This window comes from Ahaetulla prasina, chromosome 4, assembly GCF_028640845.1.
Source record: "Ahaetulla prasina isolate Xishuangbanna chromosome 4, ASM2864084v1, whole genome shotgun sequence".
Lineage (NCBI taxonomy): Eukaryota > Metazoa > Chordata > Lepidosauria > Squamata > Colubridae > Ahaetulla > Ahaetulla prasina.
Genome location: NC_080542.1, coordinates 142,634,350 through 142,653,901, shown reverse-complemented (window position 1 = coordinate 142,653,901; position 19,552 = coordinate 142,634,350). Strand labels below are relative to the sequence as shown.

Sequence of the window (19,552 nt, the reverse complement as noted above, 5' to 3'; positions counted from 1 at the left end):
CGCGCAGGATAGGTGTTATATGGGAGCAGCGCGGTGCTCCCTCTTATCACCCGCGCGGCTGCGTTCTGGGCTAACTGGAGCCTCCGGGTGCTCTTCAAGGGGAGCCCCATGTAGAGAGCATTGCAATAGTCCAGGCGGGAAATGACGAGGGCGTGAGTGACCGTGCGTAAGGCGTCCCGGTCAAGGAAGGGGCGCAACTGGCGGATCAGGTGGACCTGATAAAAAGCTCCCCTGGCGACGGCTGTCAAATGATCCTCTAAGGACAGCCGATCGTCCAGGAGAACGCCTAAGTTGCGCACTCCCTCCCTGGGGGTCAGTACTTCCTCCCCCACAGTTAGCGATGGTGTAAGTTGACTGTTCATAACATCATCAGTGTTAGAAGGGAGTGTGGTTTGCTCTCAATTTATATTCTAATGGTTTAACCTGCCCTGAATATAAATTGAAAGCAAATCCCACTCCCTACTAGCACTGATGATGTTACCTAGTTTGGGTAATGAAATGTCTGCAAGAAAACAAGCAAGCTCAGAGAGCAGCAAGGATCCCTCATACCTTTCTGGGTTCTTGTGGGAAAAAATAAGAGGAAGGAAGACTTGAGTTCCTGAACAAAAGATGGGATATACGTCTAAAAATAGATACATAACTAAATATGTTCAGAGCTCCAGGGCTTGATTCCATGTTTCCACTGACCTTGGATGCCTAAATTGTTTCTCTGGTCTTGATTTGTGTGGATGTTGTTTACATTTCAACTATCCCTGCTTATAATTCAGTGCGGATTTGCTAGTACAGCAGAATTAAATATTCCTCAGGGTTGAAGGCAGAAATGTTGAATCATTTATATTGTTGAATCAGCTATATTATTATGGAGGGAAAGCCCATGAACAGACACAATAATAGAATGAAAAAGAGAATATGAAACTGTGACATGTGTTAACATTATAACTGGCTAACTATCTTCATGTTCTCATGATTCTATACAGTTTAATTCCATGGAAATCCACTCAGTTGAGTACAGATGTTCATTCTAATACAACACAAACCTATTTTATATATTGTTTTATCATGGAATAATCCATAAAAGAGGAAATTACTGATTTGTGATTACAGAAAGATAACCTGGGGTTGGGACGTGTAATTACTTGGAAATTCTGCTGGGATTGTGAAGCGTCTGATCTCTGTTAGGATTTTGTGAAAGTTTTAACTTCATTTGAAGGGAGCTATATGCCTTAAGCTAATTGAAAGACCATATCCCACAGAAAACCTAGTCTCACAATGAAGTGGGCCATCAGCAGCAACATAGACATGAAGAAACTAGAGCAGTGTTTCTCGATCTCAGCTATTTAAAGGTGCATAGACTTCAACTCCTAGAATTCTCCAGCCAGCTGAGGTTGAGAAACTCTGGTCTAGTCACTAGAGGACAGATAGCAGATCATATCTTGATGATGCTTGAAATCCAGTGTTGGCTTTGAAGAGATTAGCCAATACACAAAGGATTGTAGTAACTATATACTAAGAACTGACTTGAAAGAAACTGATTTAGAAGATCTGATGTGATCTCAGTGACTTCTGACATTTGCTGGCTACCATCTACTGACCAGATGTTCTCCAGAAGTATGCAAGTGGCAATGTAGTACAGGTAGTTTTTGACTTACAGCAGTTCATTTAGTGACTGCTCAAAGTTACAACAGCATTGAAAAACACAACTTATGGCCATTTATCATACTTGTGACTGTTGCAGCAACCCCATGGCTATGTGATCAAAATTCAGATTGACATGTATTGATGATGGTTGCAATGTCCTGAGTTCATGGGATCCCCTTTTGTGATCTTCTGACAAGCAAGCTCAATGGGGAAGCCTGATAACTAACTTAATAACAGCAGTGATTTACTTAACAACTGTGGCAAGAACAGTCCTAAAATGGGGCAAAACTCACTTAACAACTGTCTTGCTTAGAAACAGAAATTTGGGATCAAATGGGTCATAAATCGAGAACTAACTGTATATCTGAAGGATACCAAGTAGGAAAGGAAATGTTAAAATTGGTACTAACCAGTACTGCAGTCTACGGATTGACTTTCCTTCATAGACTCTAGTTTATTTGGTCGAGTTGTAAAAAAGACAATGGATGGATGAAATTTACAGGTTTATAGCCAATCGAATTGCCAAGATATGCTAGATCATGGAAAAAGCTGGATCATGGAGAAAGCTGGATCAAATTGCCAAGATATGCTGGGTCATGGAAAAAGCTGGATCACGGAGGGAGCTAGGGAGTTCCAGAAAAACATCTACTTCTGCTTCATTGACTATGCTAACGCCTTTGATTGTGTGGATCACAACAAATTGTGGCAAGTTCTTAAAGAGATGGGAGTACCAGACCATCTTATTTGTCTCTTGAGAAACCTATATGCGGGTGAAGAAGCAACAGTGAGAACTGGACACGGAACCACTGATTGGTTCAAAATTGGGAAAGGAGTCCGGCAAGGCTGTATACTATTGCCCTGCCTACTTACCTTATATGCAGAGCACATCATGAGAAAGGTGGGGCTAAATGAATCAAAAGTTGGAATTAAGATTGCCGGGAGAAATATCAAAAACCTCAAATATGCAGATGATACCACTTTAATGGCAGACACTGAAGAGAAACTAAAGACCCTCTTGATGTAGGTGAAGGAGGAGAGTGCAAAAGTTGGCTTGAAACTCAACATTAAGAAAACTAAGATCATGGCATCCGGCCCTCTCAATTCCTGGCAGATAGATGGGGAAGAAATGGAGGTAGTGACAGATTTTATTTTCCTGGGCTCCAAGATCACCACAGATGGGGACTGCAGCCAAGTAATTAACAGACGCTTGCTGCTGGAGAGGAAAGCTATGGCAAATCTAGACAGCAGACTAAAAAGCAGAGACATCACCCTGCCAACAAACGTACATATAGTCAGGGCTATGGTTTTCCCAGTTGCAATGTATGGCTGTGAAAGTTGGACCATAATGAAGGCTGAGCGCCCAAGAATTGAGGCCTTTGAACCCTGGTGCTGGAGAAGACTCCTGCGAGTCCCTTGGACTGCAAGGCGAACAAACAAGTCAGTCCTAGAGGAGATCAACCCTGACTGCTCTTTAGAAGGCCAGATCCTGAAGATGAAACTGAAATACTTTGCCATCTAATGAGATGGAAGGATTTATTGGAGAAGTGTCTAATGCTGGGAAAGATTGAGGGCAAAAGAAGAAAGGGATGAAAGAGAATGAGGTGGCCGGATGGTATCACTGAAGCAGTAGGCGTGAGCTTAAATGGACTCCAGAGGATGGTAGAGGACAGGAAGGCCTGGTGGAATGTTGTCCATGGGGTCATGATGGGTTGGACACGACGTTGCAACTAATAGCTAATTACAATCCACAGATCTTGGATGCAGTACACCAACATAAAAATTCAGAGGAAAAAAATAGAGTTAACACTGTTTCCTTCCAAGATGTGGATCATAAATTGTGATTTATCAAAACATAGTGGGTAAGAAGATGCTGATTTTATAGCACCGCCCAATATCTTCTACTCAGCCTACAAAGGAGTGTGCAGCTGATGACTAATATTCTATTAATATGTATGTTTATTAAAATGTTCACTGGACCACATCAGGAGAATACCAAGCACAGTCACCCTTCAGTTTAACTCATATACTGTTGTTGTTTCTCCAAGCAAAGAACAGGCAAGGTTCTTACTTCCCACTTTAATCAGCAGGAGTTGAGAACCCTCAGCATTAGCAAAATGGATATTGGTCTAAATCCTTTGGAAGCTGCTGAGAATATTATCCCCAATTCTTGAGTGGTGTGTAAATTCACACAAAAATAGCTAATGCAAATGGTGCTAATTATGGTTTCTCCTCAATTAAAATTATCTTCAGAGAGAATGCCTACATTAGATCCCATATCAGAGATGTAGTGGCTGAAGCATCACAATTGTTACTGTGAGGCGCGAATAACCATATTCATACTTTAGAGTTCAATTAGCTACTTTATTGCTCATGCCCATGTCACAGGAATCTTCCCAGAATGACAGTCTATACCTGGGCTTCATTAGGCTCAATGGCATTCAACAGGGGTCAGATCTTGCCCTCTTGTGCCTACATAAAGATTCCAGAGTAATTCCCCTCTTGACTCAGCCAGTTATATTCTAATTTTGTACAATATTGTACATTGTAATATTCCTGTAGTGGGCTAAGCTGTCTTCCCTTCGCTGTGTCTTGTTGCCTTGCCTTCCAAAGTCATTCCCAAACTGATCCCTGCCAACAGAGGGGCCCATGTCTGAGTTCTTCTCCAAACACAACTATTGGAATTGACCACAGAGAAAGGAAGAGAACAACTCAACACCCTGTCATTCCTTCTGAATCCTCATGCCTGATTAATTTTATTTGTTTGTAGCCTGACTTTATTATTTTTACTCAATTTTTCTCAAAACAAACACCCTGTGAGGTAGGTTGGGCTAGAGAGAGTGACTGGCCCAAAGTCACCCAATCATCTTTCATGATAAGGTGGGACTAGAACTCATGATCTCCTAATGATTGGCCCAAAGTCATCCAGCTGCTTTTCATGCCTAAGGCAGGACTTGAACTCACAAACTCCCAGTGATTGGCCCAAAGTCACCCAGTCAGCTTTCATGCTAAGGAAGGACTAGAACTCAAGATCTTCTGGCCCAAAGTCATCCATCTGACTTTCATGCCAAAGGCAGGAATTGAACTCACAATCTCCCATTTTCTAAACTGGTGCCTTAAATTAATGGTATTGAAAACCACCAAAAGAACCAAATGAACCAGGACAGTATTTTGGCTCCATCAGGTTATCCACAAATTTTGGTGGGTTTTTGTGAATTGCTTAGTCAAACTCAAGTCCGGAGGGTGTCAAACTCAAGTCCGGAGGCCCGAATCTTGCTCAGGGGGTGCTTAGATCTGGCCTACAGGGCCGCCCTGGAAACACTGAAACACTGAGCTCCATTTTTGTTGGCAGAGGGTTGCAGGAGGCCATTGCAGCTGAAAACGGAACAGACGAGGGCCGCAGGTGGCACTCCCAAGCTCCATTTTCACTGGCAGAGGGTTGCAGGAGGCCGTCACAGCCCAAATGGAGCTTGGGAGCCCATTTTCGCTGGCAAAGCATTTGGGCCACCACAGGCGCCCCCGACATGAGTGAGGTTGAGCTGGCCATGCCCACCCTGGCTTCCCAAGGTCAAACACAACCCCGATGTGGCCCTCAATGAAATCGAGTGACACCCCTGGCTTAGACTATTTTGGTACAGATAGGTCACTGTATGATCTTCCTCAAGCTGTGTCTAAAAAGAGTTTTTTTAAAAACAACAACAACTCATTCCTGCTCAGAATATTTTGGTGCAAATTGTATAGGTATCAATTGTTGTATAAATATGTAAGCAAAAAATACTTCAAATGGAATTTATCTTAACATGCCAATCTTTAGTGCCACCTGCAGCAAAATGAAGCCAGTAGCTTTACTATTTACACATATGCTTAATACTTTATGAAACTATAATATTAATAAAGCTAAAAACTAGCATAAAATACAATAAAATATATTAATATAATAATGCAGGTAACAATGACAATCACCAAAGCGTTTACTACCAATACTTATGAAAAGCTGCACTAATCTAGTCATCGGAAGATAAATAACAGCTAAATTCAAGTTATTTCTTTTTTTCTAAGCTAATATTGAGTAGTATTTTAATTCTTTTTTTTAAAGGCAAATAATTTTTAAAACAATCTGCATTAAATTGTAGTTTTCAACTTTCTCTAGACAAGAAGTTTTGAATTAAACATCTCCCACAGTACATAGTTTTTAATATAAATCTATGGCAAGCTTTCTTAAAACCATATTTACTAAGCGCAGGTGCTTTTTACCATGAAGTTTTCTGATGTAAGCTTTTTTTCTGCCTTTGCATAATGATCGTACATATAAATTCATCACACATTGCCATTACATAAATTATGGGAAATTTTTTCAACAACAGCTGCCTTATCATCTCCTCAGTCCTATTCTATGTGATGTTAACAATTTCTTTTAAAAATTCACAGTATTTTGAGAGTCACCTTTGAAAACTTCTTTGATTTTATGAGTTCATTATAATTTTATAAATCTTATTACTTGCATACATTTCAAAATGTAATGTTCCCTCTTCAACTCTGTTGTTTGTGAATGTGAGAAAGAACATAAATGCTTTTGCTGGTTCATCCTGGCTGTTCTAGTTTCCTTAGCATATGTCGGTCACTGCTTTGTTTTGAAAGAGGGAAATTGGCAGCTTCCATTTTGATTTCTGATCATTCTAGTAACTGGTTATTTTTGCTGCTGCCAAGAAAAAATAATACCTTACATCCACAAACAAATAATGATAGACACTAAAAAGAATACTCATTTATTAACAATGGTGTTTGTTTCAGAAAAAAGAACTAAATTGAAGTTTTTATTTATTTATTGAAGAGTTGATTTATTGTGAGGTTTTTTTCCCCTCACAAATATTGTTCAACTGCTTGGAATCCCCACCATATATTTGAAATTAGTACAATGGAGCGGGTTCAGAAGTACTTCACGAGAAAAGTCTTGCACTCTTCTGTCTTAAGTCTTGCACAATAGAATTCCCTATGCTACTAGGCTAGAAATTCTCAGTTTGGATAATTTAGAACTGTGTCGCTTGCGGTCAGACCTGGTATTGCATACAAAATTATACATAGTAATGTTTTATCTGTAAATGATTTTTCTGCTTTAATCACAATAATACGTGAGCAAACAACCACTTTAAACTCAATGTAAATCATTCTAAACTTGACTGTAAAAAATATGATTTCTGTAATAGAGTAGTCAAAGTCTGGAATGCCCTACCTGATTCAGTTGTCTCAGCTACAAATTTTCACAGTTTCAGTCACAAATTGACTTCCGTGGACCTTACTTCATACGTAAGTGGAGGGGTGTGTGCATAAGTGCACTAACGTGTCTATCGTCCCTGTCATTGTATTTTTATTCTCTTGTTCTCCTTTTTGTTTGACAAATTCCAATAAATAAATTAAATAAATACATAAAATTTAGGGTTTTACCTTCTCCACCTGCAATGAACAGAAGAAATCAGAAACATGCTATAAATTAGTGCAGAGGTCCCAGCCCCCAGGCTGTAGTCTGGAACTGGGCCGTGGCCTATTAGGAACTGGTTCACACAAGTTTCATCTGCACATGTGTGAGAGCTAAGTGGCGCATGAAATCATTCCCTTTCCTCACTGCCCCCAATCTGTAGAAAAATTGTTTTCCCCAAAACCAGTTCCCTGGTACAAAAATGTACTGAATTAGAGGAAAACATCAGTACAGATGCTTAATTCACTGCTGACTTTCATTAATAAGAGCTAGTTAAGATGAGTGGTTAAGGCATCAGGCTAGAAACCAGGAGACAGTAAGTTTCAGTTTTGCCCTAGGTATGAAAGCTTTCTGGGGGACTTTGGGCCAATCCCCAGGAGACAGTGAGTTCTAGTCCCACTTTAGGCATAAAAGCTAACCAAGTGACTTCGAGTTAGTTACTCTGTCGCAGCACAACCCACATTACAGGTTTGTTGTTGGGGGGAAGATAGGAAGAAGTATTAGATATGTTCGCCATGATGAGTTATTTGTAAAAATAAAAGCTGGGTAAATAAATAAATAAATAAATAAATAAATAAATTAATTAATTAATTAATTAATTAATTAATTAATTAAACAAACAAACAAACAAACAAACAAACAAACTACTTAATCCCCAACTCTGATCTAATGGGAACTGAGCCATATTCCCTGAAAGATCTTTTGGATTTAAAAACACGTGTTTGTCATAACAAAGAGCATTCAATACTTCACCATTTGGAATTTGTTAAAATGGACAGACTCTGATAATTTTAATTCAGCGTGAAATATGAGCCAAGGGAACTTTTCTGTATAACTTTGGAGCTGTGCATTCTATTTTTTTTACTCTGTCAGTTGGTACACAACTTTCTTTCCACATAATTTATGCTTGGGTGGCATTGTGCCAGCAGCCTTTTCATCAGAGCAAATGTCTTCCAGAGTAGATTTGTGTTAAACAGTTCAGCCATCTTAGACATATCCGGCGTATCTCCAATTCTGCAAAACCCAACCCTTGCCTGCCATAGATCCACTCCTACAATTACTACACCTGCTAGCATCTATGTGTCATTTAGAAACATTAGCAGAAATGGAGTTTGGAAAAACAAAGATCTCCTGCTTGCCAAAATTGATAGATGAATAGGCACCACAGGGAGCTCTTAACTACCACAAGAGAACAAAAACTGAGTTAATTTAGCAAGCGTGGACTCTTTCCTAATGACTTCCAGGCGGCGGGGGTGGGGGTGGGGTGTTAACCTAGATTTGTTCATTATAGCCAACATACATAAAGTATAAGTAGTCCTTGACTTATGGCCACAGTTGAGCCAAAAAATTGTGTTGCTGAGCAAGACAGCTATTAAGTAAATTTTGCACCATTTTATGATGTCTCTTGCCACAATTGTTAAGTGAATCACTGAAATTGTTATATTAGTAATATGGTTGTTAAGTGAATCTGCCTTCCCCAATTACTTTGCTTCCCAGAAGGTCATAAAAGGCAATCACATGACCCCGGGACACTGCAACCATCACAAATGTGACCCACTTGCCAAGCATCTGAATTTTCCTTCTTTGTCTATTGGGCTGGACATGGTAAGAAATTGAGATAGAATAGTGGATGAGGGCTACCAGCTACCAGTCTCAAGAACTTACTGGGCTACAATCTGTGCTTCTGGTTTCCTCCAGGATGACGTTCTGGCTATTATTTCTATGCTGCTGTTATATCTCAACAACCGGGGGAAAGAATAATGTCTGTTTTTTAATTATGGATCGCTGCCCATTTTCCCTTCAATCACAACTAGTTAATAACCTTTTTGCTTTGATGAAACTGTTCATACCAGAGACTTCACTTCTTTGGAAATGCTGTAGGCGTGGGAATAAAGGCAAACCAATGAAAAAAATAAAAAATCATATTCAAGGACATAAGATATGCATTGTTTGGCTTACATGAGCTATTCATGGGTATGTTTCTTGACCTAGACCTCCCTTTCTGAAGACCTGAACAAGAGGCAGCTTTTATCACCCCACCGCCTTTCTATGGAGCATCCTGAGCAACACTTTCAAAGGCAACGCGCTGTCAGTGCTGTCAGTATTATCACCAGTGCCCTGGAAGGTAAGACTTCCCTGTGATACTCTACCTAGAACAGGCGTCTCCAAACTTAACAACTTTAAGACTTAAGGAATTCCTTCTTAACTGAGGAATTCTGGGAGTTTGTCCCCAAGTCTTAAAGTTGCCAAGTTTGGAGATCCCTGAACTAGAATATCAGAAATATCATGATATAGTCCAGGGGTTCTTCAACCTTGGCAACTTTAAGCTTGGACGACTTCAACTCACAGAATTCTGGGAGTTGAAGTCCTCCAGGCTTAAAGTTGCCAAGGTTGGAGTCCCCTGACATAGGCAGTCCTTGACTTATGACTGTTTGTTTAGTGACCATTGAAAGTTACAGTGCCCTCAGAAAAAAGTGATTTATGATCTGTACTCACATTTACAATCATCGCACTGCCCTCCAAGGTCTTCATGTTTTTTTTTGTGTTTTTTTTGTTTACATTTATACCCCGCCCTTCTCCGAAGACTCAGGGCGGCTTACAATGTATAGGGCAATAGTCTCATTCTATTTGTATATATTTACAAAGTCAACTTATTGCCCCCCCAACAATCTGGGTCCTCATTTTACCTACCTTATAAAGGATGGAAGGCTGAGTCAACCTTGGGCCGGGCTCGAACCTGCAGTAATTGCAGGCTTTGTGTTCTTAATAACAGGCCTTACCAGGCAGAGCTAAACCGGCCCCTGTAATTGTAATTGTAAGCACTTGGCAGCTGGCTCACATTTATGGCTGGTTGCAGTATCCTGTGGTGACATGATCATGATTTGTGACTTTTCTTGCTGATTTCTGGCAAAATCAGAAATTGGAGAGAAGCAGGTTCAGTTAATGACCATATGAGTCATTTAACCTCCACAATGATTCTCTTAATGACCAATACAATAATGGTTATAAAATCGATTTAGGGCCACAACGACTTATAATGGCAATTCTGGCCCCACTTGTGATTTTATAGAATAGAATATCAAGTCATGTACCACTTTTCTGATTGCTTGTTGAATGGCACCGTATTCTATATCAGCCTTCCTCTAACCTAACAGCTTCCAGATGCATTGGGACTACAACACCTAGAATTCCTGTGCAGCATTTCTTAAGCTCTGGGGGTTGCAGTCAGATGTACGTGGGGAATGTGTCCTAAATGAAAGCTGCTCTAAGAGATCTTTATTTAACCTTTGGGAAAGAAATCCTGCTAATCTCCTCTTAATAGGATTTTGTATTGTTTCATTCAGAAGCAACATTAGGTTAACTCCTAGCAGCTCAGACTTACACAGAGCAGTTGTATAAATATCAACTTAGAAGTAAGTAAGTTACGTAACATGGCCAGAATGTAATCACTTATTATAGCGTGGAAATTGCCTTACAAAGTGCATAGATATCATTGTTATAGCATTCTGCAGGTAATTTTGGTGATGACACACAACTGTTAGATGCTCCCCTTGTCGATGATTCTCTGGATACTTTTCATACCAGATAGTTTTGCCCTTCCTAATGTATCTCATCAATAACTGGGTCTACCTGTTCAAAGAATATAGGCAGTGCTCAACTTACAACCATGACTGAGTTCAAAACATCTGTTGGTAAGCAAGAAAGTTTTTAAGTGAGTTTTGTCCCAGTTTACAAACTTTCCTGTCACAATTGTTAAATGAATCACTGCAACTGTTAAGTTAATCATGTGGTTGTTATATGAATTTGGTTTCCTCATTGATTTTGCTTGTTGGAAGGTTGCAAAAGATGGTCACGTGATGAATACATGCCAGTTCCAAAATGTTCAGAATTCCAAAAATTTGTCAGGGACTGCCTGCATATGCTTCGTTGCATACTGGAACTTCCTTTCCAGCCACAGTTTCCCTGGGGTAATTCTGTATCCAGTCTACTTAGATGTAAAATTGGTAAAAATAAGGGCAAGAAAACAGGGAGGCATTTAGGATTGGTTCTGTTCCAAGGCTATAGAAGCTATAGTCCTCCATCTAGATGATTTTCATATCAAATTTTCATATCAAATGATCTAAGTGCCAAAGCCCACTGTAACTACATCACAAAAAAGGCCTTAAGAGTTGTAAACCTAATCTTGCGTAGCTTCTTCTCCAAAAATACTACATTACTAACCAGAGCATATAAAATATTTGCTAGATCAATTCTTGAATACAGCTCGACTGTTTGGAACCCTCACCACATTTCTGACATCAATACAATTGAACGTGTCCAAGAAGAGTTTTCCACTCCTCCGAATACAACAAAATACCTTATGCCACCAGACTTGAAATCCTGGGTTTAGAAAATTTAGAACTATGCTACCTTCGACATGACCTGAGTTTAACTCATAGAATCATCTATTACAATGCCCTTCCTGTCGAAGACTACTTCAGCTTCAATTGCAACAATACACGAGCACACAATAGATTTAAGCTCAATGTTAACCACTCCAATCTTGATTGCAGAAAATATGACTTCAGTAATAGAGTTGTTAATGCTTGGAATACACTAGCTGACTCTGTGGCCTCTTCCCAAAATTCCCAAAGCTTCAACCAAAAACTATTTACCATTGATCTCAATCATTCCTAAGAGTAAGGGGCATGCATAAGAGCACCAGCGTGCCTACCGTTCCTGTCCTATTGTTTTCCTTCGTTATATCCAATTAATATAGTTATTACATACTCATACTTATATATATGCTTATATATTGTATAGTTATTTCATGCTTACGCTTAAATATACTGTGTGACTAAACAAACAAATAAATAAATAAATAATGCCAAATTACAGCTCTTAATAGCCCTGTCCAGTATAGCCGATGGTAGACAATGTTCGGAATTGTATTTTAGCAGTGTCTGAAGGTATACAGATCTTTATTCTTTTTCTAAACCAAGGCAGGACCTTCAGAATATTGCGGCTTTAATTATCACATTCTGAAAAACATATCTTGACTCTTTTAAAATTTTATTGCTTTTTTAAATGAAAGAAGCACATCCAATTCTTTTTTTAAATACGAGATAATTAAGTAAAAGAGCAAATACAACTTTGGCATATATTTATATGAAGATGATGCAAGTCATCTTAAGGAAGAGTACAGAAATTAAAAATGTAATATTTCTACACAGAAAGACAAAGATACAGCAAGTCCTCAAGTTACAACAATTGAGACCAGGATTGTTGTCACTAAACGATTCTTTTATAAAGTGCGGTATCATATGACTGCAAGGTTTAGTGATAACAATCCTCGCAGTTCTTGTTGCTATCATAACCCCAAGATGCGAAGACCATTAAGAAGCAAATTGTAGGAGAAGAGCAGGCAGAACTTGGGGGGAAGGGTTTAAGTGAGTGTCTACAGTCTTTATTTTATTTATTTATTTATTTATTTGTCACAACAGTATATATAAGTATAAGCATGAAATAACTATATGAATTCGATACAATCAATGGGAACACTAGGAATGGTAGGCACGCTGGTGCTCTTATGCACACCCCTTACAGACCTCTTAGGAATGGGGTGAGGTCAATAGTAGATAGTTTTTGGTTAAAGCTTTGGGGATTTTGGGAAGAGACCACAGAGTCAGGTAGTGCATTCCAGGCATTAACAACTCTGTTACTGAAGTCATATTTTCTGCAATCAAGATTGGAGCCGTTCACTTTAAGTTTAAATCTATTGTGTGCTCGTGTATTGTTGCGGTTGAAGCTGAAGCAGTCTTCAACAGGAAAGACATTGTAACAGATGATTCTATGTGTTAAACTCAGGTCATGTCGAAGGCAGCGTAGTTCTAAATTTTCTAAACCCAGGATTTCAAGTCTGGTGGCATAAGGTATTTTGTTGTGATCAGAGGAGTGGAGAACTCTTCTTGTAAAATATTTCTGGATGCGCTCAATTGTATTAATGTCCGATAAGGTGTGGGTTCCAGATAGGTGAGCTGTATTCAAGAATTGGTCTAGCAAATGTTTTGTATGCTTTGGTTAGTAGTGTAATCTTTCTGGAGAAGCTACGCAAGATTAAGTTGGCGATGTAGTTGCAGCGGGCTTTGGTACTTAGATCGTTTGATATGAAAACTCCAAGGTCTTTAACGGGGTGAGGATCATCTACAAGGTAATGCCCATTGAGTTTGTATTTAATGTTCTGATTCTTTTTACCAATGTGTAAGACAGAGCATTTGCTGGTTGAGATTTGGAGTTGCCAAATTTTTGACCATTCCGATACAAAGTCAAGGTCTTTTTGAAGGGTGGCCGTATTGTTGGTAGTGTTAAATAGTTTAACATCATCAGCAAAGAGAACACAATTACTTATAATATGGTCACAGAGGTCATTAATGTATAATATGAAGAGTGTTGGTCCTAGAACGCTGCTTTGGGGAACACTGCTATTGACAGGAGTAGGATTTGATAGGGCACTATCTATTTTGACCACTTGTTGTCTGTTTGACAGGAATGCTGTTATCCAATTATGGAGGGTCTGGAGATGCCGTAGGATTTTAGTTTTAGGAGAAGTTTGTCATGTACCACTGAGTCAAAAGCTTTACAAAAGTCAATGTAAATTGCATCTATTGCTTTGCCCTGATCAAGATTTGTAGTCCATATGTTTTTGCAGTGAAGAAGTTGTAAATTACAGGATAATTTTTTTCTGAAGCCAAATTGTTTATTAGAGAGTAGGTTGTTTGTTTCTTTACATTACCACAGATGTCTAAATCCAACCCCTCTTGAATTGTGTTATGGGGAAGCTAGGAAGGCCTAGCCTGCTGTGTGTGTCAAAGGAGGCTGGCCAGGACTTGGAGGCTATTGCTAGTGGGAGTGATTTACTGTAGCAAATTATGAGTTTTCCTGCTGGCTTCCCCAGTGACTTTGCTTTTGGGAATCTGACAAGAAAGTTATAAATGACAATCAAGTGACTAAAATTGGATACTATAAGCATCTGATCCTGAATAGGTTGAAATATATGGAACTCTTTGTAAATGAATAAAATTTGCTAAATGTTGCAGTAAATGCATTTAGTTCCTTTCCTGCTTCCAACTATTGCTACTAACCCACCACATGTTCTGTTCCCTCTTAGAGCTTGAGGAATCTCAGCAGAAATGTCCTCCTTGCTGGCATCACTTTGCAGTAAGATTTCTCATATGGGATTGCTGCCCAATGTGGCTCTTGATCAAGGAGAAAATTAAGTTCATCATTATGGATCCTTTCAGCGACCTCACAATCACCCTTTGCATTGTGTTGAACACACTTTTTATGGCCATGGACCACTACAAGATGACCAAAGAATTTGAGGAGGTGCTCAACATTGGGAATCAGGTATGTTGGCCATGTTTCATGTGTCTTAATTCCTTCCTCCAACTGATTGTCTACAGGTATGTTTGGGCCATGTCTCCCAGAGTTATTTTTAATCATGCTCTGGGAATTACTATCTCAGAGCATCTGGTTTGAAAATGAATAATTCATTCCAACAGGAAGATAAATGAAATGACATGATAGAGCAGATCAAGAGCCTATGTAGCCCAGTCGCTTATATTTAGCAATGATCAGTTATATGCCGTGGGTGTGTCTTATTATTGTCATCTCTGTTCACAGTGCAGAGATTTATTCATTTACTTATTTATTTTTATTTATTGTTAAATGTATATGGCTGCCCATCTCACTCAGAATAGCAAAAGGGATCTTAGAGGTCTTCTAGTCCAACCTCCTGCTTAATCAGGAGACCCTTATCATTGTGGGCTGTCCAGTGTCCTTGAAAACCTCCAATGCTGGCGTATTCACAACTTCTAAAGGCAAACTGTTCCACTGATTGATTGTTCTCACTATCAGGAAATTTCTCCTTAGTTTCCAGGTTGCTTCTCCCCTTGATTAGTTTCCATCATTGCTTATTGTCCTGCCTTCTTCAGGTGCTTTGGAGAATTGGTTGATTCACTCTTTTTTGTGTAGGATGTCACCCCTATTCCTTCTCTTCATTAGACTAGACATATCCAGTTCTTGCAAAAGTTCTTCATATGTTTTAGCCTCCAGTCTTCCTGTGACTGGGAAGGTAAACAAGGAAAAAAAAAAGGGAAAAAATATTTTTAAAATGCCACAAAAGTCATTAAAAAAATAAAACTGTTTAAAACCATGAAAACCATGCTATTAGTTTTATAACAGTAGCATTTATTAGTTTTAGAAACAAAAAAATGGGGGAAATGGGCCAAAATTCTGTGCTTCATGTGACGTCAGTACATCCTCATCCTGACCCATGTAGCTCGTGGTCATGAAAATGAAAATAAACAAAAGGATAGTACTTACCACAAAGAGATGGCGCTTTAGCTATATAAGCTAATAACAATTGATTGCTTTATTTCCTATTAAACTTTCTTCCTGTTTTTCCTGCCCTTTACAGATGATGAACAGCTAAAGTTGCAAAATTGTCGCCTAATTTAAGGGTTTAAAAAAGTGTGCTCTATGGGTTGCAAATGCCTATCATCCCTTGAGACCTCACATAATGGGATGGAGTAAAAAATATGGAATACCTCTTGCAGTTTGACTAAATTATCTCTTATATAAATCATATCTTATATAACTTTTAAGGCCATTAACTGTAAATAACAGTTGTGAGTTTGGGTTCTTTAATGCTTTCTGAGCTTGATGGTTTGATTGTTTTCTTGCAAACATTTCATTCCTCAGCTAGATAACATCTGTGTTAGTTGGGTAATTGTTGGGTAATGAAACATCTGCAAGAAAGCAGCCAAGCTCAGAGAGCAACAAGGACCCCACATTTCAACTCTGAGTTACAAATATTGACTTCTATCGATAGCTGTATTTCCAAAATTGCTGAGATGTTACCAAATTCAGAAACGTATGTGAAGCAGGACTACTCTTTTTACTCAGACATCCATGATTACTCAGAATCATAGGGCTGGAAGGGACCTTGGAGGTCTTCTAGTCCAACTCTCTGCTCAAGGAAGAGACCTTATACCATCTAGGTCAAATGGTTGTCTAGTCTATTTTTGAAGACCTCCTGCAATGGAACACTCACGATTCCAGGAGGGAATCTATTGCATTGATTGATTGTTCTCGCAGTCAGGAAATTTCTCCTTATTTCTAAGTTGGTTCTCTCTTGAACAAGCTTTCTTGTTCCTGTCCTGCCTTCAATTGCTTTGGAGAATAAGTCAATCTCATATTCTTTGTGGCAGCCCATCAAGGAGTAGAAGACAGAGACCATGTGCCCCCCCCCAGTCCTTCTCTTCATTAGGCTAAACATTCCTATTTTTTTTCAACTGGTCATCATACAATTAGGTTCCCTACCCTGATCAACTTTCTGGCTCCTCTCTGCACAGCTTCTAGGGCCTCAGCATCATTTTTCCATTGTGGGGATCAGAATTGGACCCAGTATTATTAGTATAAGCAAAAGAGACTTTTGTGCATGTAATGATTAATTAATAAGGTATTAAGATTTCAGGGTAGATATTTTGATGAGAATTAAAGGGAAATGGAATAAATGCCCAAGGAAAGATTCAATTCTCCAAAAATAAAACGATTAAGTGATTGTGGTGGAGAAATAAGGGATAGCTCAAATTATTTCTGAACCAAATATATGGCAGTCTTTAGACTTTTAAAGAATCCTTTGGTTTGCTATCAAACATATAGAATGGCCAGTGCTGCCTTCCCCAAATACAACATAAGCTGTATCCTCATTAATCTGGGAAACCACCCATAACAAGGCAATCCTGCTTACACTGAATATCCTGTTTCTTTTTGCAGATCTTCACTGGGATTTTTACGGCTGAGATGGTGTTTAAGGTTATAGCATTGGATCCATATTATTATTTTCAGCAAGGCTGGAATATTTTTGACAGTATAATTGTCACGCTAAGTTTGATGGAACTAAGCCTTTCCAGCATGGGAAATGTGTCTGTGTTACGCTCCTTTAGACTGGTAAAATATTTTACCTTTCTCTTTTTCTCTGAGACATAAAATGCAAAGCCTTTGCAACAATTTTTGCAGGATTAAAATAAAATAAAATAAAATTGCATACAGGGTAGTAAAGGTAGTCCTCCACCTATGACCACAACTGAACCCAAAATTTCTTTTAGTCAGCAAGGCTGTTTGCTGAGTGAATTTTGCCCCATTTTATGAACTTTCTTGCCACAGTTCTCAAGTGAATCCCTGCAGGTGTTAAGTCAGTCTCACGGTTATTAAGTGAATCTGGCTCCCCCATTGACTTTGCTTGTCAGAAGGTCACAAAAGGTGATCACATGACCCTGGGAAACTGCAACCATCATAAATATGAGCCGGTTGTCAAGCGCCTGAATTTTGATCATATGACCATGGGGAGGCTGCAATATGCAAGTATGAAAAATGATCATAAGTCATTTTTTTCAGTACCGCTGTAACATCGAATGCTCACTAAACGAATGGTTGTAAGTTGAGGACTATCTCCTTTCTTGTATATGGTATCTTTTAAGTCCTTATCCATGTTTACCATTTTCTCTAATTTCCTACAGTGAGCCACACGACTATACTGATTAAATTGTACTATAGCAGCAACTACTGACTCAACTTACCCTGGTCTCTCAAAGGGCCTGAAAGCTACAATTCATCTCAAGGGTACCATGTTGATGTAGGCAGTTTGACATATGATAATTATGGGTGAACATTGTTGTGCTCTTTTCAAAACGATCTGCATAGCAAATACTGATTTATTTAAAATAGATTTATGCCATGGGGCGCAATGGCTCAGCAGTTAAAGACGCTGAGCTTGTCAGCAGGAAAGCTGACAGCCTGGGTTCAAGACCCAAGCGCTGCCTTGATGGGGAGAGCTCCCACTACCTGCCCCAGCTCCTCCTAGCAGTTTTAAAGCATGTAAATGCAAGTAGATAAATAGGTACCACTTTGGTGGGAAGCTAACGGTGTTCCATGCTCCTTGGCATATAGCCATGCTGGTCACTTGACCATGGAACAATCTTTGGACAACATTGGCTTCTTTGGCTAAGAAATAGAGATGAGCACTGACCCCTAGAGTTGGAGATAACTGAACAGAGGATCTTTAGCTTTAGTTTTATGTCCATTTTTATGTTAATCATCTCCAAGCAGTATACTGAGAGCAGTACCAATAATCCAGAGGGCAAGTGGCAAGGTAGAGAAGATTGATCCACAAACAACATCAAGAAATCATTCTTTCAGTCCTACAAATGCAACACCACTTTATCTGATGATCTTTGTCATCACCCCAATCTATAAGAGAGGATAGTGATCAACCAGGTATCCTAGTCCTAAGCTTTACCATCCTTTAGATAGGAGGTCCTTGGTTTATAATGGCAATTAAGATTGTTGTTACCATCAGTAAGAAACATGGTTGTAAAGCCTGATGTCATATGGATGTGTCATTTAGTAACAGCAATTTTAGCAGTCCTAGTTGCTGTTGTTAAGTGAGGCCCTACAGATCTTTAAGCTAGGATCTGATTTGACTGCGATTTCCTTCTGGCTTCCCCATTGACTTTGCTCATGGAAAGCCAGCAGAAAATGTTGGAACCTGCAATCACATGACTGCAGTTCGATCTGATTTTGTAAGTACGAGCTAGGCACTAAGAGCAGAGGCTGCAGTCACATAATTGTGGGGATAGTGATAACCTGAACTACAAGAACCTGTTGTAAGTAACGCTTGTTCAGCACTTTCATAACTTTGAATAGAACAAACCTTGTAACCTGAAGACTAACGTTTATGCCATAAATGCAGCCTTTGAACCTGGCTCCATTTATGTTTGCTTTAGGCGCAGTTCTATGTAGTTGCTTTCTGCATCAACTACAGTATTCAGACAAAGCCTAAAGATAGCTCCACATAGAATGTGCTATAGTAGTCTTCCATTGTGTAAATGATTAGGACTAATTTATCCAAGCAAAGGATTTAGTTCATGCCAATATTGGCACTTGTGAGTATGAGTAAGCAAGCTTTGCTCCATAGCTTTCATGAGGCCCTCAGCCCCATTTTTACAGTTCCCTTAAATTTTCAAGATTGCAATGCTTGTTTGCAGGGGAGTAGGCGAAATCAGAATGTTTGCTCTTTAAAAACACAGCAAGCCCTCAAATAGGTATGATATAGAAGCGGTAAGTAAAGTTTTCCTGACATTTTGTTTTTCTTTCAGTGGCTTCATAGATATTTCTGCACATTTCTTGGCAACAGTAGAGTAGTGGTTTGCTATTGCCTTTTTTCAACATGTCCCGTCCCCCCCACCCGCAACTTCCCACGCTAAAGATCTTTTTGCAGACTCCTTTCAAGCAATAGCCAGGTCCAATTCCACTTAACCTTTTTTGAGAAGAAACAAGATCACTTAAATGTTACCATCTAAGGTTAGCACTTCTGTTTTGAGCCTTAGTCCAAATGTGCCA

The 19,552-nt window shown here is 39.2% G+C and overlaps 1 protein-coding gene across 1 annotated transcript in view; it reads left to right on the top strand.

The window, feature by feature from the left end:
- Nucleotides 1–19,552, top strand: part of LOC131197664 (sodium channel protein type 5 subunit alpha-like) — a 391,694-nt gene that overhangs the window by 201,353 nt on the left and 170,789 nt on the right. Inside the window, exons 13-15 of the mRNA XM_058182005.1 lie at nt 9,101–9,233; nt 14,256–14,494; nt 16,928–17,101. Of these exons, the coding sequence (XP_058037988.1) occupies nt 9,101–9,233; nt 14,256–14,494; nt 16,928–17,101 (546 nt within the window). The remainder of the gene's footprint in view (nt 1–9,100; nt 9,234–14,255; nt 14,495–16,927; nt 17,102–19,552) is intronic.